This window comes from Anabrus simplex, chromosome 7 (assembly GCF_040414725.1).
Source record: "Anabrus simplex isolate iqAnaSimp1 chromosome 7, ASM4041472v1, whole genome shotgun sequence".
NCBI classification, from domain to species: domain Eukaryota; kingdom Metazoa; phylum Arthropoda; class Insecta; order Orthoptera; family Tettigoniidae; genus Anabrus; species Anabrus simplex.
In genome coordinates, this window is record NC_090271.1 from 159,699,589 (window position 1) to 159,727,264 (window position 27,676).

General features: G+C 36.5%; 1 protein-coding gene across 4 annotated transcripts in view; it reads right to left on the bottom strand.

The window, feature by feature from the left end:
• Positions 1-5,753: 5,753 nt before the first annotated feature.
• Positions 5,754-27,676, bottom strand: part of nebu (nebulosa) — a 168,473-nt gene continuing 146,550 nt past the window's right edge. For all 4 annotated transcript variants that reach the window (XM_067151406.2, XM_067151407.2, XM_067151405.2 and 1 more), the window contains exon 5: positions 5,754-8,521. In XM_067151406.2, the coding sequence (XP_067007507.1) occupies positions 7,913-8,521 (609 nt within the window). In that variant the 3' untranslated portion in view covers positions 5,754-7,912. The remainder of the gene's footprint in view (positions 8,522-27,676) is intronic.

Below are 27,676 nucleotides of genomic sequence, written 5' to 3' on the forward strand. Positions count from 1 at the left end.
CACTGGGCCAGGCAGTGCTATTGTAGCACAACTAACCCTATGAGCAACACCTTTCATGACACTTGGTTGTGCTCTGAATGCCATTAATCAACACCACCCATACCCCAGCAGCTTCCATATTGTCACAGCCATGGATGAGACTGGGACTTCAGTGGAAGCTACACTTTGCTCTGGCCTGTGCCAAGAGATGGATGCAAAAGTACTGTATCCATCAAGAAATGACAACAGGCAGTGATGTATGATATGATCCAAAAAGTTTTAGAGTTAAAAGTAGACCTTCTGAAATGGAAGCTGGATCCATTGGCATGAGGACAATTTTCCACACCGTAAAGTGGGGTAACTTCAGCCACTGATGAATAGCAACACTTATTTTCCTGCCTCCTACACTGAAAAAGATGAACCACTTGCAACAACTAAAATGCACATATAAGAGAATACTCTATCAACACTTGGTCGTCCAAATAACACTGGTGGGCTCGTTGTTGAGTAAATCGATTTATTTGCAGCCACGACTATTGTCTTGTCTGGTAACAGCAGAAAACAAACTGTTCTCTAGTCCCAGCATTCGATTCTCCATTCCAGTGGTTTATGGGGTCAAAATGTAAGTACATCTGGTAACTGTTCAACACAATTTGATGCATTTTATTCAAATACAATAGGTTTTTCAGGGAATACTTTTGTTATAAAAGTTGTCCTCTTCCGGGATAACTTCGGCCATGCCAAGAATGCAGAGGAAAACATTATGCGGTCACAGATATTGTAATTACAGTCCTGTTTACTTCAAGAACGCTTTAGAAGAGATTAATAAAGGCACAATAACAATAAAAGGGGAAGTTTATCCTGCCAGCGAGGAGAAAGACTGTTCCCATTTTCTGTGATAAATAAACGGATATCAGTTGACATAGACGATACACATCTAAGAACTTGATTGATGGCCCAGATATTTTCTAATTTAGAAAGACAGTGTATGATGAGGACAGTCTACAAGATTGCGTCTTTTCCGACCGCCTTTTCACTCCATACAATTGGGCTTTATGATTTCCATACCTTTTATTTATTATCTTTTGTACCATCACAAATATTTATGCAATGCAAGATGTAATTTGTAATATCATACAATGTTTGTATGCTTAGATTAAATAAAATAGTTTCTTCTTTGGGGAAAATGTCAATTTGATCACTATACATCTGTTTCACCACAAATCGTTTTAATTTGTTTGCGACTGTTGATACCGGGCATTCTGCAGGTTTAAAAAAAAAACATTCACGCTGGCCGATAATCATAATTCATTACTGAATAACAATTAGAAGTATGTTCATATTTAAAAAGAAGAAAAATCATGGCAGATCTTACATTTTTCAGAAAATTAGAGGGAATATTTCATATTTTAATTTTAAAAATATACAAGAAGGTGGCCGAAGTTACCCCGTTTTACGGTATGTCCTTCCAAAGAAAAGGCGAATGACAATGCCATATTGCAGGCAGTGTTCACAAATGTATTGCAAAGAAAACCATGCAAATCTGTGTACGAATTGTTCACAGAAAATGAAGTTTGTGTGTGTGATATTTCTGTTGACATTCCTCAAGCAGAAGAGAGACCTAGCACCAGGCAAGTGACAATTTGCCACATACAGGCTACACTTAGGAGGGGCAAAAGATGTTGTAGTGCAGTTGGTGTCTGAAAGGGCAGAAATTACACTAGACATGGCAAAATCAAATAAACATGTTGCTCCTGATTAAAGAAATAGCTTATGTGTGTGATATTTTTGCAATGTAATGATGGAGTCTGTTGCAAAATAATAAGTGCAATGGTAAATAATATGAGGTTTTGTGTCAGTGTACTACTGAAGAAGTATTTGTGTTTTAGGGTTAAGTAACCATAAGATAGCATTTAATTTCACTTTTATGTTCAAATCCTCAGACAAAATTCTGTACAGCATAAGGGGAAAAAGAAGGACCAAATCAAGATATAAATGTGAAGACTGTGACAATCATTTTAAAGTGATGTTATACCCTATTATTGCAATGAAAAACAAGAGATTGTTATGTGATGTTTTTCATTATAATTCTCAGCAGTATCTGAAAATTTTTAATGGTGATTATTCAGAAAATATTCACTGCTGAAAGTATTTCACAGAATTTACATTTATTTTACCAACAATGCATATAATTGAGCTTTTAGTATATTTTCTTAGAAATATTGTTCATCATTTTTCACTAATAATTTTGAAAATAATCATTCTCCATAACCTATGTTATCAGCAACTAGAAATTTTGAGTCAACATTTATTTTTAAACATTTTAAGTTGAGGGTTTAATAAAACACCCATTTTTCTACTGCAATCTTAATACACTTGTCTTGAGAGAGGGAGACAAGACATGCTTGTTGGTATTGTTAGACAGTCAGGCTCTGGTAGCCAAATGGTAAGTGAGTAACTTGACACTAAGTTTAGAAAGCAAGGAAATTCATACTGCTACCAGTATGTCGTATATATGGCCGTGTATAAGTTAATAATAATAAGCTGTGAAACTGAAAGAACCTCATCAGTTTGGGAAAAATAAAAATCCTTTGCCTACTAAAAAAAGATGTATTTCTACATTCTGAAAGGTTCCTGTACAATTGTATCAAATGTAATAGGCTGCAAGTGTTTAAATACTACTTATTAAACTCCTTACTGGACTGCAATATTATGTTTATTTGCCAAGAATGCCTGAAGAGAGGAGAAACTCGACAATTTCACATAATACTGATCTAGAGCAATATGTGGATAAAAATGACAATTTTTCTCTCTACCTAAAATACTGGGGCTTTTTCTTCATCGTGTTATAAAGCACCGATACCTACCAGTAGTACCCTGCGTCATTACTGACCTGATGGCAACTTTTCATTTAAAACTATCATCGAGAAAATGCTGCACATTAATTTTTTAACTAGTGACTTTCAGCTAAACTTCAAGGTCACCAATTATAATAAAATCATGATCAATAATTTTTTAACAGCAACTTCACTTTTTACACAGTTTAAACAAAAATGAAAATGCTTTGATAACTCTTAGCAAAAATAATGAAGTCTAAAAATATGTTTTTCTAAATTTTCTAACCAAAGGGTAGAGGAACACAAGTAGGATCCTGTGGAACACATTTTATGGAGGGATATTAATTCCAACACCACTTTTGTATTTGAGGGTCCATTTAATACTTTGGATCTGTATTAGAAGTAACTGTCGAGGACTCAGGTTTCAGATTTACCATACCCAAAATTTAACATGTATTGTAGACATCAAATTATAGACAGTAAATAGATTACAGCCCTCCAAATTTTGCTTTTATGCCACCTCCTGCATACCAAGATTTTTGTGTATAGTCTGCCTTGGTATTAACTACAAAAATAATTTTTAAAGACTCAGGAATTTCTTAGCTTTCACATTATTTACATTCAAAGAAGAAGACTAGAATGACTGCAAATATAAATACTGTGTTACATTTGCAATATGATTACATAATGAAAAAAAACACATTGATCTGAGCAATTTTGTGACATTTCAAAAATTTTCACAAACAGCAAATACTCAGAATAATACAGTACGCAAGTAGGCAAACAGTCTTTGAAATAAAATAAATTAACTTCAATACCAGTACACAGAAACTAAACAGCTGATTTTATATGAGGTAAAAATGGGGTAAAAGAGATTGTTTTATAAAACTCATGCTAGACTTCAGTTGGAATATGCCTCAGGAGTGTGAGATCTTTATCAAATCATAAGTGATCCAAGAACTAGAAGATGTCCACGTGAAAACAGCTAGGTGTGTGTTAAAAAACCATAACAGAATTAGTAGTGTTAAGAGAACAGTAAGTCAACTGGAAGGTGAAAATCTAATAAAATGGAGGTCAATAGTGAGACTGACAGGCTATATTTTACTTATGCAATGGATAAGATATTGAGAAAAGAGAGTACGGTATGTACTGTAGTACTGAATTTACATCTAATTAACTAATATTATGGTTTTCAGAGATGCCAATGTAGCCTTTGACCAATCTCGTCAGTAAAAGAAAGACCTCCAAGAAAGTTTGGGTGAACCTGAACTAAATGTAACTTGAGTTTCAGGACAAAACATTTTGCTGCAATAATGATTATGGTAATAACCATCAAATCACAGGTATACATGTATTAGATAGCATAGAAGAACTCCCATCTTCACAAAGCATAGCCAATACATTCATCTTTTATGCTGACAAATATTTACACTGAATGAAAGATATGTAATGAGGCATGAAGATATCGCACAGGTAACAATGTTAATTCTTAAATATTAACTTAAGAATATAGACAAGGATGAGAAACTTTAAAATCAGTCTCTTCTGTTAAGTAACTATTGCATGCTCCTTTTTTCTATAAACAAAGCAAGTATTGAAATTGATGCAATTCATAGAATAATACATTTCTTAATTCACATCACTGTCCATTTTACAAGCAAAATGAAATAACCTCAGTAGTATGATGAAAAAATGTGTATAATTCCAAGTCGTTACCTATTCCACACTACAATGTACCTTTATTACACAGAGTGAAAGTGAGCAAACAAAGTGACAAGTATAAAATAGCCTTTAAATTGGTTTTGAAATAAATGCAAATTCAGAGTAATTGTATACTCAATTTTTGAATTGTCACTATTACACTTTTATTTATATAAAAGTCTCATTTTAACTAAAACAACCTTCATTAAACTTTTAAGAACTATAACCAGTACACCTGGCCTCAGAATCCACTTGGATACTTCCCTTATCACTGACCTGTCAACCAGGAGTCGCTAAAATGTATTTTCTGAATTTTCCTATTTACTATCAACTCGCTAATATTGACACGAAACAGTTCCACTCCTGCCTCTTCTGCTGTAACATGACAGTCTCTCGATACCTCATTTCTTGTAGATTAAGATCTTGGTCACCCTAAACTTTCCTGAAACTTTCAGCTTGGAGTGTTCATAATGTAAGTAGTAGCTTCTTTAATACCTTCTCAACTCTTGAGCTTAATTTTCCTTCACACAACTCAACTAAATATCAAATGAAATGTTTCAGGATAGTGAATGAAGACTAAAATGGCTCAGAAACGACTACTGCCAAAATAACATAATGTAATGGTTTCAAATTTAATAACGATTGATTTTGTTAAAATTGTGACATCTGTATACACATAAAGAAGTAATAATGAGGGTTATTACTTCAATGTCAACACACATTGTCACTGTCAACATATATTACATTCTAAAAGCTTAAGTCATGCTGACTTACTTTCCATGCACTTGTTAAATTCTCAGTTTAAATTTGCTCATTTATACCCATTATATTTTTCATCTTAAATAGGTTTTCTGGGAAGTCCAGATGAATTTATGAAAATAAAAAGAATTCAATATTTTAGTCAGAAGTATAAAACTAACAAGGCTCTATTAGCTGCTGTTTCTTATCACAAGTTGTGCAATTTCATCTGTATAACAGCTACCCCATAAGCTTAAAAATATTATATACAAATATTATACAAACAATTTATACTACAGTTAAGTGTATATAGGTAATACTTTCCAAGGTTTTTATAAATATCATTTTGATTGGCATTATTTGCAGGAATTATGCAAGATTCATTCCTTAAGTTTAATGTAAAAAAAATTGCTCTAAAATTATAACAGTGCAAGGAATCATTTCTGCAGAAAGGAACCCGCCCTTATACCAGCACAAAAGACCTAGCCAAATTCTCCATTTTTGTGGTTTTTTTTTTTTTAGGATTCTAGATGTATGAGTAACAGATTTAATATTTTCCTTCCTGCATGAAATAATTAATTTAATGCTTTGGTCTTATCTAAAGAGCACAGCATTGCTGGAATAGCTATCTAATGCAGTTACAGGGAATCAATTTGTTTTGTGTTGAAGTAAGAGTTTAACTCCTTGATTCAGTCTAATGCAACATATACAGTCGAAGAAAAAAAAAAAGAGTGTATGGTATTGTATAGGTTCCTCGCAGGTACACTTTTCTCAGAAACAATTGAACCTATAGATATGTTTGTTGTGGGTATCCACAGGATTGGTTATCTACATTGGAGGTGAATTACATTTTGATAATTAAAATGAAGCTGATCAAATATTAAATGCGAGGAACAACCATAGCCAATTAAGTGGTATGCTTTATTTTTGGAATTGTGACTGATAAATTTCTGTGATGAATAAAAGACAAAGTGCCATTTTAAAGTATATAACCTCAAGTGTTCAACAAATTATGTTTAACACCGCAACACCACTGTCTTTTACTCCTGTACAACCTTACGATTTAAATACCAATTTAGGAGCAAGATGCTGGGTATTTAAATATTGACTTGAAATATAACCATAAATTATGTATGCAAAATTTCAACTAACTTCTACTATCAGGGCAAACTGCTTCCCAAACAAAATTGACTTTCTTGACGAAAACTACGGCGACGTTTATGATTAGAACGATTTATATATATTGATAACCCTTTTATTGTTCATGGTATCTACCTCTGTATCAGGAGTAGAATATTGGTCCCTGGATCCTAAGATTGCAGGTTCAAAAACCAGCAGAGGTAGCCAGATTTTTTGAAGGTGAAAAATGTCCATCCATGATTGCATGCAAAAGATCTCTCCCATCACATTCAGAGTTATCTGACAAAATTAATTTTTTTAAACCCTCAGCAACAAGACATCTTTTAGAGTTTAGGTTCCTCTGATTTCTGGTGCAGTGAAATGGAACATTGAAATACACACATAGGCAGCCTACACGACATCAAATAAAAATGCCTTTATACTGTAGATGCGGCCACACCATTATTATTATTATTATTATTATTATTATTATTATTATTATTATTATTATTATTATTATTATTATTTGTTTTACATCCCACTACCTAAATATTTATGATTTTCAAAGATCTAAAGTGCTGGAATTTTGTCCTGTAAGAATTCTTTTACATGGCGGTAAATCTACCAACAAACGGCTGATGTATTTGAGCACCTTCAAATACCAGGCCTCTCACATTTGGCACTCTTAAATACTGACCAATAAAATTGTGTTAGGATTTGAACCTGCAATCTTTGACACTGAAGGTGGATGCCAAAGTATGTCCTCATTGTAAAATTTAAAATTAACTTGCTTCAAGTAATCTCAATGGTTGCAAATGAAGAGCAACAGGATAACACTTATGACTGAATACAACTGAGATACAGTAAAATTAAAAATCTAGAACACATTAAATGACAAGAGAATTTATGAAATCAGGAAACCAAGTCCAAAGCAGTGACACTCGCTTATGACTTACTCTTTCTTCTCTTGTTATAGTTTCTCCACTGTGTCCCACTCCACTACCTGAAACAACTTGCTTTCTGTCACTTATGCTCCAGCAACACTGCCTCTTAGTAGTTCCAATTGAAAAGATGAAAATGCCAACCAATTAAGTGGAATCTCTTGAAGATATTTCTTCACGAGTTACATACAAATAAGCACAGTTATAGACAATACATCCATGATGTTTTATAAATAATTATCACAAGCATTTTTTTAAAACACTAATAAATTATTTAAGGTACACATCCTCATTGTAAAACTTAAAAGTTACTTGAACTAAATTAAAAGAGAATCTATAAAATCAGGAAATCAAGTCCAAAGCAATGGTGCTCTCTTATGACTTTCACCTCCATTTAACAAGACTCTGAAACATTCTCAAAAGGTAGGTACTTAAAAAGTTTTTAAAACATCCGCTCCAAGTAATCTCAATGGTTGCAAATTAAGAGCAACAGGATAACACTTATGATTGAATACAACTGAGCGTAAAATTAAAAATCTAGAGCACATTAAATGCAGTTCTTTGTATCAGATAAAATACTTCCCTATCCTAATCTATTCAGTATTTTTCAGTATTACTCGATGGCCACTCTTTCTTCTGTGACTCATTAACAGAGACTGAAGGGAGTTCACTACTCTCCCCCCCGAGTTCTCTCTGAATCTGTTCAAGAGATTTACCTTTTGTTTCAGGCACAATGAAGAAAACAAATACTGTACCTAGAGTAGATATACCACAGAAGATCCAGAAGGTAGGACCATTGCCAAAAGCATGCGAGAGGTCAGAGAAAAATTTAGTGACGCAGAAAGCGAGGATCCAGTTGAAAAGGCAGGCAACAGAACTTGCAGAACCCTTAATTTGAGAAGGAAACAGCTCACCGAATATCATCCAAGGAATGGGACCAAAGCCAAGGGAAAAAACAACTATAAAGATACATAAGCTGGCCAGAGGCAGCCATCCGATGGCTGAAATATCAGTTTTTGTGTCCTCTTTCAGGTAGAAGAAGATTCCTAAGAGCAGGGAGCAGATGGCCATAACACAGTCTGAGATGAGTAGCAGGATACGGCGACCAAGGCGATCTACAACCATTGACGAGACAAAAGTTGCCAGTACCTGTACAACACCCACGATGATTGCCGAAATGTCTGAATCCAATGAGCTACCAGCATCCTGAGGAAAGAAAAGTGATCATGATATTAATGTTCCCAATGATACATGGCAATACACTTTCAACAAACATTTCTACAAGGAGATTAAAATTAATATACATACATATAAATCACAAACGTACTTCTTTACAAATGCAATACAAATCTGACAGTCCTAAACCACCAAGAGAAACAAAATACTGTGAAACGTGTATTAAGGAACCAGTGACGATTGCACAAAAGAATAAGTCTTTTAGAATAAGTGTTCTCTTAAGGGGTAGGCATTTTATTTTAAACTAATACTGTAATGAGTCATCATCATCATCATTTTCCCTTTCCCAGCTGACACCAGGTGGGGGAAAATATGGTTCCTTTCAACTTCATCCTCTCTCCACCATTCCTCATCCAACACAGTGTTCCAGTCCAGGTTTTGTTTTCCTGTGCTGTTCTTCACAGAATCCATCCATCGTAATCTTGGTCTTCATAGTCCTCTTTTCCCTGTCATCTGTATTTCCAGTGCTTGTTTTAGCAGTCTTCTTTCATCTGCTTGACATGTCCAAACCACCTCAGTCTGTTCTCTTCCTGTTATGTGTGATTCAAATTGAGCTGCCCTCTAGTGTCGCCATCTGGCGTTATTCTGTGTTTTGTCCTTGACTATGTGCAGCCATATTTTAACAGTTCAATTCGCACTGCTCACTTGATCTGTTGAGATGCATTCTTTGTGTTAATCTTGTTCCAATCTTGTGTATAATAAACCCGCACTTTAGATTAATGGAAGTCGTGTTTCACCTCGCAACCTTATAGGGTACTGCGAGTAAGAAAGTGAAATTGTAAAAAGACGCAAAAGTGTGGTTACTTTATCTGTAACATGGCGAGAAAGAACGAGAAATGGTGTCGTCTGAGATAATATGCATTAAAATGCTTTCAAAAGACAATTATGATACATGGAAAATTCACAAAAGCGTTACTCATTGAAAATGATTTATGGAACTATGCGAGTGGTGCAAAAGTGAAGCCCGAGGCAAATGCAGGGAATGCAGCCGCAGTAATGACGTGGGAATCAGGAGATAGTAAGGTTATATCAGACATACTTCTGGGGATCTCTTCAACCGAGTTGAAACAAGTGAAGAATTGTACGACGTCGAGAGAACTTTTGCAAAAGTTGGAAAATGTCTACCAGTCCAAAGGCCCTGCGAGAAATGCTAACCAGCTGAAACAAACAGTGCTTCCACGTGTGAATGAGGGCAACGACGTTCGTGATCGTGTGCAAAGATTCTTCGATGCTGTTGACAGACTCGCTGATACAGAAGTGCAGATAAACGATGACCATCTGTCAATATTGTTACTCTACAGTTTACTGGCGAGTTCTGATAATTTTTGTATCGCCATCCAGTCATGTGACAAACTCCCCAGTTCCGAAATATTGCGCATAAAAATAGTCCAGGAAAGTGACGCGTGATTGAGTAACTGACAAACGTGTGTGCAGAATGCGATACTAGTGCAGAAACAGAACAACAACAACAACAGTCAGAACTGTGATAAACCATGTAAATCGAATAAGCATAACAGTAACACATTCAGGTGTTTAAAATGCAAAAAGCTGGGTCACAAAGCAGCGAATTGTCGATTAAGAGTGAAAAGTGACCAAAACAAAAGCAAGGCTGAAAACATGACGTATGCTGCGCCAGTTTCGAGCATGTGCCATGAAGCAAACTTCTCGTTGGTCCATTTGACAGACAAGAAACTGTGGTGTTTGGATAGTGGGTGTATCGCATACATGTCCCAGGACATTGACAGTTTTAAGTGTATTGAATCAAGCATTTGTGAAATGCTGAACTTGGCAAACTCCAGCTCCACAAAAAGTCAGTGTCAAAGCCATTGCACAGTTGACTTGAGTGAAGTTTTGCACATGCCAGATTTATGAACCAATCTTCTGTCAGTCAGGAGATTATTGAAAATCTTGTGACATTCGATGAACACAAGGCTGAAGTTATCAACAAAGAGGATGACAATGTACTTTTGCATACGGATTGGGCTGGTGAGTGAGTGATTCATGTGTGATCGCCCCCAGAAAGCTGCTTGGGCAAGCTGTGAAGACAGGAAATCTTTGAAGGACTGGCACAGGAAGATGGGACATCTGAATGCCAAGATCTTCGAGAAGCAGCGAAAAATCACACAGTGCAAGGACTTGAACTTAGTGACATTAACTCTCTTGGTGCCAGGCGGTAGTGCGAGCACCCGCCCTTTAAATTGCCAGAGGCGATCTGGTCGGCCTTTAACATTCCAGTCGGAAGTTGCCAGAGCCGATTACATCGGCCAGCTTAAAATTCTGTGATATACATAATTTTGAGGCAACCTATAGTGACATGCATACTTTTGTTACAACCTGTAGTAAAGGGGCTACACGTTATTGTGTGCCTGGCCTTGCTTTGGCAGTTCTAAGAGGATGTTATACCTTTCACAAGAGTCATTTCCTGTGTTTACAAATACCGCTAACGGGTCAGTAAGAGATTGCTCCTTGCAGCGAGTGGATTTGTGACAGGAAAATGGCATGTTGTTCACGTGATATTTTTTCAGCAGGTATTGCTGACAATAAATTAATGCAGTATTTGGAACAGTGCGAAGTTAACGCGGATGATTTATCGGATAGCGATAGGGAATTTAGTTCAGAGAGTAGCGACGAAATTATACCGGACACGTCCGCGGAAACACCGCAGCTAAAGAAGAGATGTTTAATTGTGTCTAACAGCACTAAAGCTACTCTGAATATGGTGGTAGATGAAACTAGTGATAACGAATATGATGATGATGTCTCTGGAGAACATTTTGTGGAAATTTGTCCCAATTAACCCGACAGCATTCCTCAACCTCCTGTCTCCTTCAAGGAAGTTCCTGGATCTAAACATGCCCCACCGTCTGATTCTCCACCCATATCATACTTCATTTTTCTTTTCACTTACTCTCTGCTAAACCTTATAGTCACATATAGTCTTCTATCATTACCTAAATGCCAGTCTCCGCAGGCCAAGTGTAGCGTGCCTGCCTCTCGCCCGGAGGTCATGGGTTTGATTCCCGCCCAGGTTAAAGAATTTTCGTCTGGTTCTGAGGGTTGGTTCGAGGTTCACTCAATTTAAGTGACCCTAAATGATTGCACTTGAGGAGATATTTGAGGTTGAGAGGGCGACCCCAGTCTGGAAAACCAAGAATAATTACCGAGAGGATCCGTCTCACTGACCATGATACACTTCGTAAACTGCAGGTACCGAACTGAGCAGCGGTCGCTTAGTAGATCAAAGCAAATCACGGCTTTAGTGCCATACTTTTCTTAATTTCGTAAATTCTGTTGTATTGTAAAATTATTTTTCTAATATATACTACAACCGAAAACGAGAAACTTTTTTTTCTGTAAATATAACCCGTTAGAGGAGAGATCCTCACTTGGACTATGTGCAAGTAGGGCAGCATCCTGCTTCATGAATTTACCAAGCTCAGAACACTTTAAGCAAGCCTCGGATCTATGGAAGTAATGGAGTCCCACTCCCATTTGACAGGCGAGGGACTCCGTGGAAACAACTTGGCGAACGAAATGGAATTCGATGGGGAGCTATCAATATTAATGGGGCTTATGGAAGAAAGAAGGTAGAACTGGCTGAGTCAGCAAAGAGGATGCATCTGGATGTGCTAGGAGTAAGTGATATTCGAGTAAGGGGAGATAATGAGGAAGAGATAGGAGATTATAAAGTGTACTTGACGGGTGTGAGAAAGGGAAGGGCAGAGTCTGGGGTAGGGCTCTTTATCAGGAATACCATTGCAAGCAACATAGTTTCTGTTAGGCACGTAAATGAGCGAATGATGTGGGTAGATTTGTCAGTGGGAGGAATTAGGACAAGAATTGTGTCCGTGTATTCACCATGTGAGGGTGCAGATGAGGATGAAGTTGACAAGTTTTATGAAGCATTGAGTGACATCGTGGTCAGGGTCAACAGCAAGGATAGAATAGTGCTAATGGGCGATTTCAATGCGAGAGTTGGGAATAGAACTGAAGGATACGAAAGGGTGATTGGTAAATGTGGGGAAGATATGGAAGCTAATGGGAATGGGAAGTGTTTGCTGGACTTCTGTGTTAGTATGGGTTTAGCTGTTACGAATACATTCTTCAAGCATAAGGCTATTCACCGCTACACATGGGAGGCTAGGGGTACCAGATCCATAATAGACTATATCTTAACAGACTTTGAATTCAGGAAATCTGTTAGGAATGTACGAGTTTTTCGCGGATTTTTCGATGATACAGACCACTATCTGATCTGTAGTGAACTAAGTATCTCTAGGCCTAGGATAGAGAAAGTGAAATCTGTCTGCAAACGAATAAGGGTAGAAATTCTCCAGGACGAGGGAATTAGAAGTACATGGATATGATTAGTGAGAAGTTTCGAACAGTAGACAGTAAGCAGGTTCAGGATATAGCAAGTGAATGGGTGGCATACAGGGATGCTGTAGTAGAAACAGCAAGGGAATGCCTAGGAACAACTGTGTGTAAAGATGGGAAAAGGCGAACATCTTGGTGGAATGATGAAGTGAGAGCAGCCTGTAAACGTAAAAAGAAGACTTATCAGAAATGGCTCCAAACAAGGGCCGAGGCAGACAGGGATTTGTACATAGATGAAAGAAACAGAGCGAAACAAATAGTTGTTGAATTCAAAAAGAAGTCATGGGAAGATTTTGGTAATAACCTGGAAAGGCTAGGTCAAGCAGCAGGGAAACCTTTCTGGACAGTAATAAAGAATCTAAGGAAGGGAGGGAAAAAGGAAATGAACAGTGTTTTGAGTAATTCAGGTGAACTCATAGATCCCAGGGAATCACTGGAGAGGTGGAGGGAATATTTTGAACATCTTCTCAATGTAAAAGGAAATCATCATGGTGGTGTTGCAAACAGCCAAGCTCATGGGGAGGAGGAAAATGATGTTGGTGAAAATATGCTTGAGGAAGTGGAAAGGATAGTAAATAAACTCCATTGTCATAAGGCAGCAGAAATAGATGAAATTAGACCTGAAATGGTGAAGTATAGTGGGAAGGCAGGGATGAAATGGCTTCATAGAGTAGTAAAATTAGCGTGGAGTGTTGGTAAGGTACCTTCAGATTGGACAAAAGCAGTAATTGCACCTATGTATAAGCAAGGGAACAGGAAGGATTGCAACAACTATCGAGGTATCTCATTGATTAGTATACCAGGCAAAGTATTCACTGGCATGTTGGAAGGGAGGGTGCGATCAGTCGTTGAGAGGAAGTTGGATGAAAACCAGTGTGGTTTCAGGCCACAGAGAGGCTGTCAGGATCAGATTTTCAGTATGCGCCAGGTAATTGAAAAATGCTATGAGAGGAATAGGCAGTTGTGTTTATGTTTCGTAGATCTAGAGAAAGCATATGACAGGGTACCGAGGGAAAAGATGTTCGCCATACTGGGGGACTATGGAATTAAAGGTAGATTATTAAAATCAATCAAAGGCATTTATGTTGACAATTGGGCTTCAGTGAGAATTGACGGTAGAATGAGTTCTTGGTTCAGGGTACTTACAGGAGTTAGACAAGGCTGTAATCTTTCACCTTTGCTGTTCGTAGTTTACATGGATCATCTGCTGAAAGGTATAAAATGGCAAGGAGGGATTCAGTTAGGTGGAAATGTAGTAAGCAGTTTGGCCTATGCTGACGACTTGGTCTTAATGGCAGACTGTGCCGAAAGCCTGCAGTCTAACATCTTGGACTTGAAAATAGTTGCAATGAGTATGGTATGAAAATTAGCCTCTCGAAGACTAAATTGATGTCAGTAGGTAAGAAATTCAACAGAATTGAATGTCAGATTGGTGATACAAAGCTAGAACAGGTCGATAATTTCAAGTATTTAGGTTGTGTGTTCTCCCAGGATGGTAATATAGTAAGTGAGATTGAATCAAGGTGTAGTAAAGCTAATGCAGTGAGCTCGCAGTTGCGATCAGCAGTATTCTGTAAGAAGGAAGTCAGCTCCCAGACGAAACTATCTTTACATCGGTCTGCTTTCAGATCAACTTTGCCTTACGGGAGCGAAAGCTGGGTGGACTCAGGATATCTTATTCATAAGTTAGAAGTAACAGACATGAAAGTAGCAAGAATGATTGTTGGTACAAACAGGTGGGAACAATGGCAGGAGGGTACTCAGAATGAGGAGATAAAGGCTAATTTAGGAATGAACTCGATGGATGAAGCTGTACGCATAAACCGGCTTCGGTGGTGGGGTCATGTGAGGCAAATGGAGGAGGATAGGTTACCTAGGAGAATTATGGACTCTGTTATGGAGGGTAAGAGAAGTAGAGGGAGACCAACACGACGATGGTTAGACTTGGTTTCTAACGATTTAAAGATAAGAGGTATAGAACTAAATGAGGCCACAACTCTAGTTGCAAATCGAGGATTGTGGCGACGTTTAGTAAATTGTCAGAGGCTTGCAGACTGAACGCTGAAAGGCATAACAGTCTATAATGATAATGTATGTATGTATGTATGTATGTATGTATGTATGTATGTATGTATGTATGTATGTATGTATGTATGTATGTAACAAAAAAAAAACTATAATATTAACTACTATTTTTTACTTATTTAATAATTCAGAATTATTTTAATACTGTGTTGTCTGCACACAGAAAATTTGTTGTCAGTATTTGCCAAACATCGATACAAACACACGAATTTTATCGGTGTGTTTTTACTAGTGACATGTGTTTGAATTTTTATTTTGTTACGTTTTTATTTTTCTCGTTCAAATTAGTTATTCTATAGAATTGTATTTAGAAATACATTATACATAATTACGTATATTCTTTTGTATCGTGAATTATTTTTTCAAAGTAGATCAAAGTAGATATTGAGAGAGAAAGTACAAAAATATTTTTCTCTTCGTAAAAATAAACATTATCGACAACTGTAAATCAACAATAAAATGTCCGACTCTTTATATCACTCCAAACCAGTTTCTTATTCTACGTAGTCGATATGTAGAAAATTTCATGCCGCTATTTGCTATACACCGGTAGATAAATGCGAATTTTAAAATACATGTATTTCCACTGAAAACGGCCTGGCACTTTACAGCAGTAGAGTGAAGGCGGAGCTCTGGCCTTTTCCAGCTGATGGGGAGCGGCCAATCAGATCGGCTCTTTGCTCCAAGAGGGTTAACTCTTGTCTTCAAATGTGAAATTTGTTTTCAGGGAAGAGTGACACGTCAGCCATTTCCTAAATCATCTTGAAGGAAATTTGCTCCTGGTTAGTGATGGAAAGAAAAACGCCCAACAGTTTGGAGAGAATAGTTTTTGGGTGGAAAACGAACGAACTGTTTTTAAAAGTTCCACCAAACAGTTTTTCCTTCAATACAGTCACAGTTTGTCTTTCACTGTTCGCTACAATCGCTAATGAGTAGACACTGATGTAACCTTGAACCTACCCGCGCATTCGGAGCTATTCGGCTTGAAATCTGCATTGCTCGGTACTTAACAACTCCCATTCCCTTGCTGTCAAATCGACTGTTTGTCTCGTATTTAGTTGGCAGTGAGCCAAGAGCTGTTTGGAAAAGCAGTTTTTAGTCGAATAGTTCTTCAATGTTTTCGCTTATTGCTGGTTGCGGGCTGTTGGCGGGTGATGTACTGGTGTTCTCAAACCAGTTTTAAAACAGAACGGTGTTAAGTTTGCCGAGTGCTGAGGGAGGCAAGTTGTTTTATAACATGTCAAAATGAAGCGAGGTGTGGAATTATTTCACGAAAAGTGACAATGATAAGGCGCTTTGCACTATCTGCAAGCAACTTATTTCTTACAAGTCAATTATTACAAATTTGAAAGGACATTTGCAAAGAAAACATATAGCAATATATACTGAGCTAACATGTCATAGTGTTAAGGAAATACCTTCAGTGGAAAAACCTAGTATTAGCACTAGCAGGCCTGATAGAAAAGCCTCGACTGCTGATTCATGTGTTGTGCCTAAAAGACAAAGATTAATTAGGTCTTACGTCACTAAAAATGTTTCATCTGCCCAAAAGAAATTAATTGATCGTGACTTACTTGATTTATTTATTTTATATTATCAGCCCTTTAGTATTGTTGAGGATAGAGGGTTTTTTAAACTTCTGAAGTGTATCCCTGGCTATGAATTGCCTGGTAGAAAGACTATTTCAAATGTGATGATGCCAGCACTCTATCATCAACAGTTTTCTTTAATGAGAGACAGTGACGAGCGAGAAGCAGAATATTGATATTTCATCCTCCTCACTTCCATCTACAACTGGTGCATTTCAGCCCTCTTGTCCAATAAGCGTTTGGAGCATTTTCAACGACATTATTGGAGATAAACGTCCTCAAACCAGCCTTCTGTCACGAGCCAACAAAGAACTGGATTTGTATTTGAAAGATGACACTTTACCTCGTGTAAATGAAGCAGGGGAATCTAATTGCCCCTTAGATTGGTGGAAAAATCACCAACATGTGTATCCCAATTTAGCACAAATATTCACAACAAAGTGTAACATAGTGGCCACTTCAGTGCCCTGTGAAAGACTTTTTTCCCGAACTGGACTGATTGTTAATGAAAGGAGAACAAGGCTGTCGTCAAGAAAGGTAGAAATGTTGATGTTCCTCAATGTAAATACGAAGAGTTAGTGCTCGAGTATTTTTCATAATGGGTACCATGTGAACAGAATAATAAAGTGTAGCATAGTGATCACATCAGTGCCATATTGAAGTCCTACTTTCCCAAATTGGATTGGTAATTAATGCAAAGCTCTCACAAAAAGAGGTCGAAATATTAATGTTCCTTAATGTAAATATGAATAATTAATTTTTAAGTGTTTTCCTAATATTGTGCATCTTATGAATACTCTCGTTTTTTGTGTGTGTATTTATCTCTCCTATCTATAACATTCTGCATCTTCTATTTTTTACAGTAGTTCTCGTTGAACAATGATCTTATAATGGTATATGATGAACACAGACACTGTATAACAATACTGCTATAGATACTTCACTAATAACAGACTGGTTAACAAAACCTCCGGGTGTGTTGAACCGTATCGATGAGCAGACAGCTGCAATCACAAAACGCTAATGTCAGTTGATAGCCTAATGATAAATAAATGTCTTTACAGACTATATCCTTTGCTTAACAGTGGAGTCTTCACTCGTCTTATCGTTCTTCCCGTGTATCCTTCATACAGGTATTTCGTCAGTCTTCAGCTTGTGCTGTCTGCCTAGACAGTACGAAACAAGTTAGATTGAAACGTGGTGAAAGATCTCATTTCTTATCCTGCAGCCCCTTGTGCCTGCGACTCACTCGTTCTTCACAGTCTCGTTATGAACGAATGACCTGTTAAACTGTTTGGGAAAACAGTTGTTTTTAACAAACAAACAGTTCGTTGGTGTTTTCCTAAAACAGCAGGAATGACCAACACTACTCCTGGTGAACTCGTACACATGGATGTTTGTGGGGGCCCATGAAGGTTGAATCAAATGGTCGTGCCAGATACTTTGTTACATTCATCGATGACTCTTACACATGGGAATGAAGTTTTTTTTTCTACAAAAGAAGAGCGAAGTACTTCAAGAATTCCAGGCCTTCAAAACCATGATCGTGACGCAGTTCGACAAGAAGATAAAGTTCCTTCAATCCAATAACGGAACGGAGTACGTCAACAGACAGTGTGACGACTTATTGAAGAGATGCCAGCTGATGTGCTCACAAAAGAACTACCCAGTGTCAAGCATTGGAAGTGTTTGAACAACCTCGGTATCAAGAAGTGATCTATTCGGGCGATCAACACTTTGAGAAGGGGTGTTTTGTATAATTCAAATTAAGCCGCTTTCTAGTGCCACACTCTGATGTTACTTGGTGTTTTGTCCTTGACTATGTGCAGCCATATTAGTATAGCTCAGTTTGAGCTGCTCGCTTGACCTGTTGAGATGTATTCGTTGTGTTAATCTTGTTCTACTCTTGTATACAATAAACCTGCACTTTAGATTAATGGGCATCATGTTTCACCCCATAATCCACATCCTTATTAATAGTTCCAGTTTGTCATTTAGTTTTTGCAAATTTAGGTATTTACATATGTCTTCATTTCTTGCTATCCCTCCTTATCTTCTGTACCATACTCCTCAGAAATTTTGATAGCTTCTTTTCCTTCTTTACTTCCTCCACTCATCAGCACCGTCTTGCTCTTCTCCACATTTATCCTCAATCCCCACTGTTCAACCCTTCTATTCAGTACATTTAGCTGCTGTTGTGCCGCCTCCTCATCTTCTTCCCGGATCACATCATCATCCGCAAATATCACTGTAATAAGTAATATGATTTAAAGGCATACAATATTTAACTATATAATTATTTATACTAGTTCACATGTAATATAATTTACATTTGCAATTCTGGACTTTACCTATCACTGCCTTTAAAAAAAAAGCAATACACTGAACTCTGCTTCTTTTATAACACACTTAAATAATTTTGTTTTCCCAACTTTCTGCAAGTTCATTGAAAAGTCTTGATTCGTTCAGCATCTACTCAATCTTTCAGCAAAACAGATTTTTGTAGCCTATATTTTTAATGTTAAATAACACTTCTCTAAAGATATTGTATTCTGTACTGACAGTTCTATGCCAACACAACCACAGTCCTCCTCCTCCTCCTCTTCATCACCATCATCATTATCATGTCCAGCTCCATGGTTAAATGGTTAGCATGCTGGCCGTTGGTCCAAGGTGTCCCGAGTTTCTTTCCCAGCTAGGTCAGGTATTTTAACCTTCATCGGTTAATTAATCTGGCTTGGGGACTAGGTATATGTGCTGTCTTCATCATTAGAATTCATCAAGGGTAGGGTCGCATCCTCGCAAAAGTGCAGGTCGCCTATTAGTGTCAATTCGAAAGACCTGCACCAGGCCTTTCTGGGGGCCATACAACATCATTATCATCATCTTCATTGATGCAAGTGTAACAGATTAAGATAACCTGAAAGCAATATTCTTTAACCCATGGGTAAATAATGCAAGTATCGAGCATGAATTATTATTATTATTATTATTATTATTATTATTATTATTATTATTACTTGTGAGGTATGGCTACGAAGTGTTTTCATCCATTTATTATTATTATTATTATTATTATTATTTACGGACGATCGTATTATTTGTGAGGTTATGTCATGAAACATGTGCTGTATATATATATATATATATACACGAGTTTATTTAATGTAAGAATACATAATTAATAGTATATAATTTATTATTATCTGTATATATGATGTATAATCCACTACAATATTGTGCAACAAGCTGTAATATCCAGAATAACATTACCTTGGCACTAGATAGTTTTAGAAAGTTCTTTACATTATAACTAGGTTATCGGGCACTCTAGAATGTACGAGAAAATATTCTATGTAATATTTTTCTAGAAGCCTGGCCAGGTAACATATATAAACTCTCTTGTGAGTGAGAGCGGAGTTGTTTTTGTGAACTCTTATGATTCTGTCAACTGTTTCAAGATGGCAGTCTTATTCTTCTTATTCTTTCGTAGTAGTGTTTTGTTTCATGATGACAGTTCATTAGTGCGTGTGTAAATAGAATTTGTGTATTATTTGTAGATAAACTAGTGTACACAACTGGCAGCATTTTGTGTGCGTCATTGTGAATACATCATTATCCTCCTCCTCCTCCACCACCACCACCACCACCACCACCACAGATATGCCATCATAGTAGACAGGAAGGCCGCCAGATTTTTCTGCAGCACTGGGAGAAAGAAAGCATGGTTTAGTCCGCGTGCTTTAACACCATGGTCACCATGTTCAGGAAGGCAGATAGAAGTCATTTCAGTTTTGGATACATATTATGTATAGTAGATTCAATCCTGGAAATGGTCTTTTAAAAGAGGTCAGACCAAGAAAATGCCTGGACATAGGTCAGAAAGAGAAATGGTCGTCAAGCAGAGGTACAAAATACATATATCGGTTTTATTAGGTTCTAAATTGGTTCTTAAAAATAACTTGTTGCTAATGGAGTTGGTCTTTTAATAGGAATGGTAGATGTGCGAGTCGCCCAAGGGTGTAAAATAGCAAGACCTACACCATGCAAGCCACACGTGTCCTCTGACACTCCCAGGACTAAATGCAGCATGCTAAATAAAATACAGTAGAAGTCTGTTATAGCGAGAATTCATAAGAGTGAAAAATTTACCCGCTATAGCGGATTGTCGTTATACCAGATTTTTTCGTAAAAGCCAGGAAAACCCCTACATGCATTACAATCAGTATGTACCGGCAATCTGTTTGTTCAAAACTTGCGTTTTTGCAGATTTCCATACTACGGCTTACTTGTAAGTTTTTTCTGATTCCGAGACAACGTTTCACAGATATTCAATTTCATTCCGAAGAACTGGAGTAGTATCACTCCAGTGACTTGTTTGGCAAACTTCTCAGTTTTCTTATTCATACAGTCACCTACCCTAACTTAACCTCATATACTGTATATAATGAAAACATATTTCAAGCACCAGTTATGATAACCGTTTTAATATAAATTACTCGGGAATAGCCTTTTCGAAATCTAAACAGAGGCGAGAAAATACAGTGTAAACTCGTAGTGCACGTTCCTCATTAAGACAATTTCTCGCTTATCACATCGTAAATTTGAAGTCCCGATTCACGTTGTATTAAATCTATTTAAACATACCTCACTTATCGCATCACAATTTTTCATTATTACCACTCAGTACGATCACATTTTTCCCAGCCCAGAAATTGTTCTTTTTCATCTCTTGTGAAAGGAACGTTATTTTCAACACAGATTACAGCCCTCGCCACAGGAGCCAGGTTGGTGAAAGTTACGCGAAAATGGGAAATGCCCTTGTATTCTGGAACTTTAGAGAGTTAATTATAGCTTTGTGAACCAATAGAGTTAAACTAATGTATTATTAAGGTCCAATACAATACAAAATATACAGAGTTTAAATTACATAAATGATTAGGGACTAGGTTCGACCTAATATTAGGTCATCATCAGCCTAAAGCAAAATTAAAACAAATACCGAAGAAATCAAACAATGTAAAGACACATAAGGTCTCGTAAATGTACATACCATGTGAGATATTGAGAAAAGAATTATAGAGATGTGCAGCACTATGTTAAAAAATAACTCAATGACAGATTTATAAAAAGTCCAGTGCGCATTGAAAAGATGTTAAAGATAGGAATCCTTGAGTTGCTGGATAAAGAGATTAGTATATGCTGGTTCCTTTAAGATGCTGTTATCCAATTGAAGAACAACTGAGCCGAAGTCACGTCATTTATTTACGATTAAAGTCCAGTGCGCCGTACAGCATTAAAAAGTTGTTAGGGATGGAAATCTTTCAGTTGTAGGTCAAGGAATTCAATATATGCTTGCTCCTTAAATGTGCTGTTGTACTTTCGAAGAACAACTGGAATGAAGTTACGTCATTTTTCAAGATATTCATAGACGTAAAAGGTCTAGTGCACATTAAAAAATGTTAAAGATAGGAATCCTTGAGTTGCTGGATAAGGAGATTAGTATATGCTGGCTCCTTTAAGATGCTGTTATCCAATTGAAGAACAACTGAGCCGAAGTCACATCGTTTATTTACGATTAAAGTCCAGTGCTAGTAACAACTCTCATTATTGTTCTGTATTGAAGATGACGTTAGGCAAAGATATCAAGGATAATTTAATAAAAAACCACCTATTCAATACTTTCCACGTTTAATGTGGTTATTATCTACATGATTTTATGTAGACTTATTTGGTCAGGTACATGTTTCACCCATTATTTTGGGCATCTTCAGCCTGTAAACAACCTTTAGGTCAAGGTTTGGGACCTTATTTAACCAATATAAACATACCAATATATACAATATATACATTATATACAATATATACAAACATTAATGAACTCTTAAGATGGGTAACATAAGTTAATACAGTTAAGTTTTTTGGTCCTAATCTATCTAATATGAAAAATGTCCAAAACTAAAATGGATCTTCTTTTCGGTAAAGAGGATTACATATCGGGGTTTATGTGACCCCTATATCATATTAAGTTCTTGACGTACCGTGTCTGGTGACAGGATGTGTCGTCAACAATAAGTGGAGATTTGAACTGATTGTTGCTTGTAGGTTGGTCAAGATTGAAAATATAAATTCAAATTAAATGTGTTTTAACTTGGCAGTTCTATTCTGGTTAACTTAAAATGTTCAAAAATAAAAATAAAATGAAACGGATCTTCTTTTTTATCATAAGTCTTGAGAAAGGGTGATATTAAAACTGGGGCTTATTTGACCCACGATTTTCATTTTCATGTTCTTGACGTAACTAATATTTAAATGTGTTGTCATGCACAAGGAGATTTAAAAAGCCGATTGTTGTAGGTAGACTGGTCAAGAACGTTGTGAATGAAACTGTTAGCGTCTTGACTTTGGGTCTCATGTAACGTCAAGGAATTGACAAGAGTACAATATTAAGCTGTTTCATAGTTTTAGGCTGCTGCTTAATTGAGGAAGAACATCCTAGATACTTGATACAGTCTTGTGTGAAAATTGTTCCCGTTGATGTGTTGCTTGGTCTTTGGGAGGGATCTTAAGAATATCTGTAATGAAGTAGAAAAATATATTTACATAGTTACATGAGACCCAAAGTCAAGACGCTAACAGTTTCATTCACAACATTCTTGACCAGTCTACCTACAACAATCGGCTTTTTAAATCTCCACTTGTGCATGACAATACATTTAAATATTAGTTACGCCAAGAACATGAAAATGAAAATCATGGGTCAAATAAGCCCCAGTTTTAATATCACCCTTTCTCAAGACTTATGATAAAAAAGAAGATCCGTTTCATTTTATTTTTATTTTTGAAAATTTTAAGTTAACCAGAATAGAACTGCCAAGTTAAAACACATTTAATTTGAATTTATATTTTCAATCTTGACCAACCTACAAGCAACAATCAGTTCAAATCTCCACTTATTGTTGACGACACATCCTGTCACCAGACACGGTACGTCAAGAACTTAATATGATATAGGGGTCACATAAACCCCGATATGTAATCCTCTTTACCGAAAAGAAGATCCATTTTAGTTTTGGACATTTTTCATATTAGATAGATTAGGACCAAAAAACTTAACTGTATTAACTTATGTTACCCATCTTAAGAGTTCATTAATGTTTGTATATATTGTATATAATGTATATATTGTATATATTGGTATGTTTATATTGGTTAAATAAGGTCCCAAACCTTGACCTAAAGGTTGTTTACAGGCTGAAGATGCCCAAAATAATGGGTGAAACATGTACCTGACCAAATAAGTCTACATAAAATCATGTAGATAATAACCACATTAAACGTGGAAAGTATTGAATAGGTGGTTTTTTATTAAATTATCCTTGATATCTTTGCCTAAAGTCCAGTGCACCGTACAGCATTAAAAAGTTGTTAGGGATGGAAATCTTTCAGTTGTAGGTCAAGGAATTCAATATATGCTTGCTCCTTAAATCTGCTGTTGTACTTTCAAAGAACAACTGGGACGAAGTTACGTCGTTTTTCAAGATATTCATAGACGTAAAAACACATGGATGCTAGAAAGGCTCTTCTGTTTTTTGGAACTTGAAGGAAGGTGATTGTTGCGCTTGGAGGCTTAAAAATCCAGAGATGCGCTACACTATGTTAAAAAATAAAGATCCATAAAAAAGTCCAGTGCGCCGTATAAAAGTAAAAAGTTGTAAAAGTAATCCTTAAGTTGCTAGTCATGTAAATCGAAAAAGGCTGACTTCCAAGCGATGCTGCTGTTCATTCAGAGATCAATTGAAATTGTAGTAACATTGTCTTCACAAGATGTTTATAAACTTGATATATATGCGGATGCGAAGTATGATGCGAGAAGAAAGTTCTTCTGTTTCTAGAATCTTAAAGGACGATGGATGTTACGCGAGGAGGATTAACATATATGGAGTTAAATAAAGGTGGATAGAAATTTGCAGTTCAATGCGGACCATACGTTTGACTCTGAATAAATGACAGCAAAGAAAGAAAGAAATAATTAAGTGAGGTGGAAGAAAATACTTAAAAAATATGTCATATGGGAATTATTTCATGTTGTAATAAGTTGAAGAGAGAATTGGGGGTAGGTGAGGTTCGACGGAAATCTTGAGGAGGTGAAGGGAAAAGAGAAACGAAACGGAAGGAGAAAAAGGGGGAGGGGCAAGGGGGAAGAGGTTATTAAGGCGGGGCTGAGGGGATGTAGATATATGGAAGATTGTTTAAGCAAAGAACTGTAAATAGAATGAAAAATCGGACCTTTAATATTTGATTTTGATTGTCTGAAACGCTGAATGAGCAGGTCAAAAAGAATGTTCGGTTTTTCAGAAATGTCATTTAGATTGAAGTTTGGATTAAAATATTGGTCTAGATGTATAAAACAGTTCTCTGATATGTTAAGGAAGGGTCCTTTATTCATAATTTTGAGAATTTCCATATCATATTTAATGTCTGTACAATTATGATTACAATTGTTCATGTGTTGACCAACTGCTGAAAATTTATTGTATTTTAGGACATTGACATGTTCCAAGTGTCGTATTTTAAAGCTTCTTCCCGTTTGCCCAATATAAGAAAAATTGCAGCTGTTGCATTTTACCCTATATACACCGGATTTTGAAAAGCAATCAGTTCTATTAATAGATGATGAGTTGCGTAAGACTAGCATTATTATTGTGGTTCTGAAGGAAATTTTAACACCATGTTTTTTAAAAACGTTAGTGACCTTATATTGAACATAAAGGTAGAAAATAAAAGAAACTTTAAGTTTTTTTTTTTCCAGAGTGGTTACAGGACAATGTTTGTGTTTACTTATAATACTTTCAATGAAAGAAAGTTCAGTTTTGCTCTCCGGTTTTCGTTGATATTGGTGAATAACCCAGTAAGTCTGTTTGTGCTTGTATTTTGCATTCCATTCAGAAGTTAGAAATGTATTCTGTGTTGAATGATGCAGTGAAGGGTAGCAAATATTTGTCGCATGATAGACTACGTAAGGATTAGGAACAATCGTGAAGTTGACTAGCATAGTGCATATTTGTCTTGTGGTAGCCCTGTTATAGATACCGAAAAAGTCGTGTAATAATTTATTAATGAAGACAAATCCACTAAGTGGACCAGGCATCCACATTTTTCAACGGTGGCGCGTATCAAGACCGACTCCAATCCTCAGACCATAATATTTTAAAAAAAACATGGCGGCTGAAGTACCCGGACTGCTGGTATTGACTAACACGAAAATATCATGTACATATTATACCAACGCCAGTAATTTAACATTATACATGTAACATCATAGGGAAAATCACTTTTCACGTATGAAAACGCTTCGCCAACAAGTACATACCACATATAATCCACTAGAATCACGTATCCTACTAGAAAAGAGAACAACAAGCTGATTATTTAGAAATTTCAATTAGTCAAATAACATTTTCTCTTAGATTTCACTTCGCTGGATGGATGAAAATACATGATAAAACAGTTGAATGTTTAAAAATAAATTAAGGTGCGAAAATCCTAAATTTATTCACTCTCATGAGAACTATGGAACATAATTTGCCTTAGTTTTGAAGTGGTGGACAATTTCTTATGTTCAGCACCCAATGAAAGGGAAGTACACCCGAAGTAATAATGGTATTGGCTTTACGCCCCACTAGCTACTTTTTATGGTTTTCAGAAACGCTAAAATGCCGGAATTTAGTCCCGCAAGTGTTCTTTTACGTGCCAATAAATCTACCAACATGAGGCTGACGTATTTGAGCACCTTCAAATACCACCGGACTGAGCCAGGATCGAACCTGCCAACCTGGGGTCAGAAGGCCAGCACTTTAACCGTCTGAGCCACTCAGCCCAAGTCTACATGAAATGATTATGCTAACCCCATGAATGGCCCTGATAATGCTGACATAATGTTGATATGGCATAGCAGCACTTCACACAATGATTGTAACCTTAGTAATGAAAAGTTCAGACACTAAAGATATAATAGGGTTTTACCTATTAAAGAACATGAGTGCAAAAACTCTTAACTCTAAACACTGATATTTAACCACATGGACGAGCTTCAGTTTGGTGTAGTCTGCTTGATAACAGATGACCACAGCATAAATCGGAAGGTGTTGGTAGTGTAAAAACCTGCGTTACAAACCTAGCTAAGCCCTCCAAGTCACAATTTCTTCTGTGTAACAGTATGCAGATTGCACCAACTGTCACACTTATCAGTTTTGTTTTACTCCAAGATCCAGTCAAACATTTCCGCAGGCAAGTTATTGTAAAATACACTTGTGTCTAAATCACTCGACACTTTGAAGCCCATAGACACTGACGGAATATCACAATATCAGTTATACTCTACCTAAATTTATATTTTCCGGGAAACACCAATAGGTTCACCATTAGAGGAAAGTCTTCCCTAACCTCAGACTTATTCTCAAAAATGATGCATGTACACTACAGTTTTGTAATAGACTTTAAAATAATCATGATGTATATTCCTAGTCCATTTCTCTCTAAATGTTTTATTCTGTAGAAAACTTAACAATAGTTGTATGAGAGGCATTGCCATAGTTAGATATAAACCTGGTTCACAACATGATCAGAACAAACACATTCCCACATTACTGCGTATAATTACAGATCCTAAGTTTTCACTGACTTATATAAATACACTCTCACACTTATATTCTGCAAAGAAACTAACATTTATTGCCAATTTTCATGAAATGACATCGACTACATACAATAACAACAAACCAAAACAAACCCACGATTCTAACAAGTCCGGTTACTCGATTCACCATCTTTGAACGATCGAGAGTAGCATTAAGGTCAGGATTGGAGTCTGTCTTGTGTATTTGTTGAAGCTCGCACCGTCGAAATTTTTGAATTAATTGTGCTAATTTGTAAAGTGGGCTGGGTCTGTAATAATTAGTTGAATGGGGACGTCAGTCTTATGAATTTTAGGGAGAGATTTTGCAGTTGGCAGGCCTGGATTCATTCTTAATCTTGTTTTTTCATGTTCAGTACATAAGAAAGAAGAGTTCTT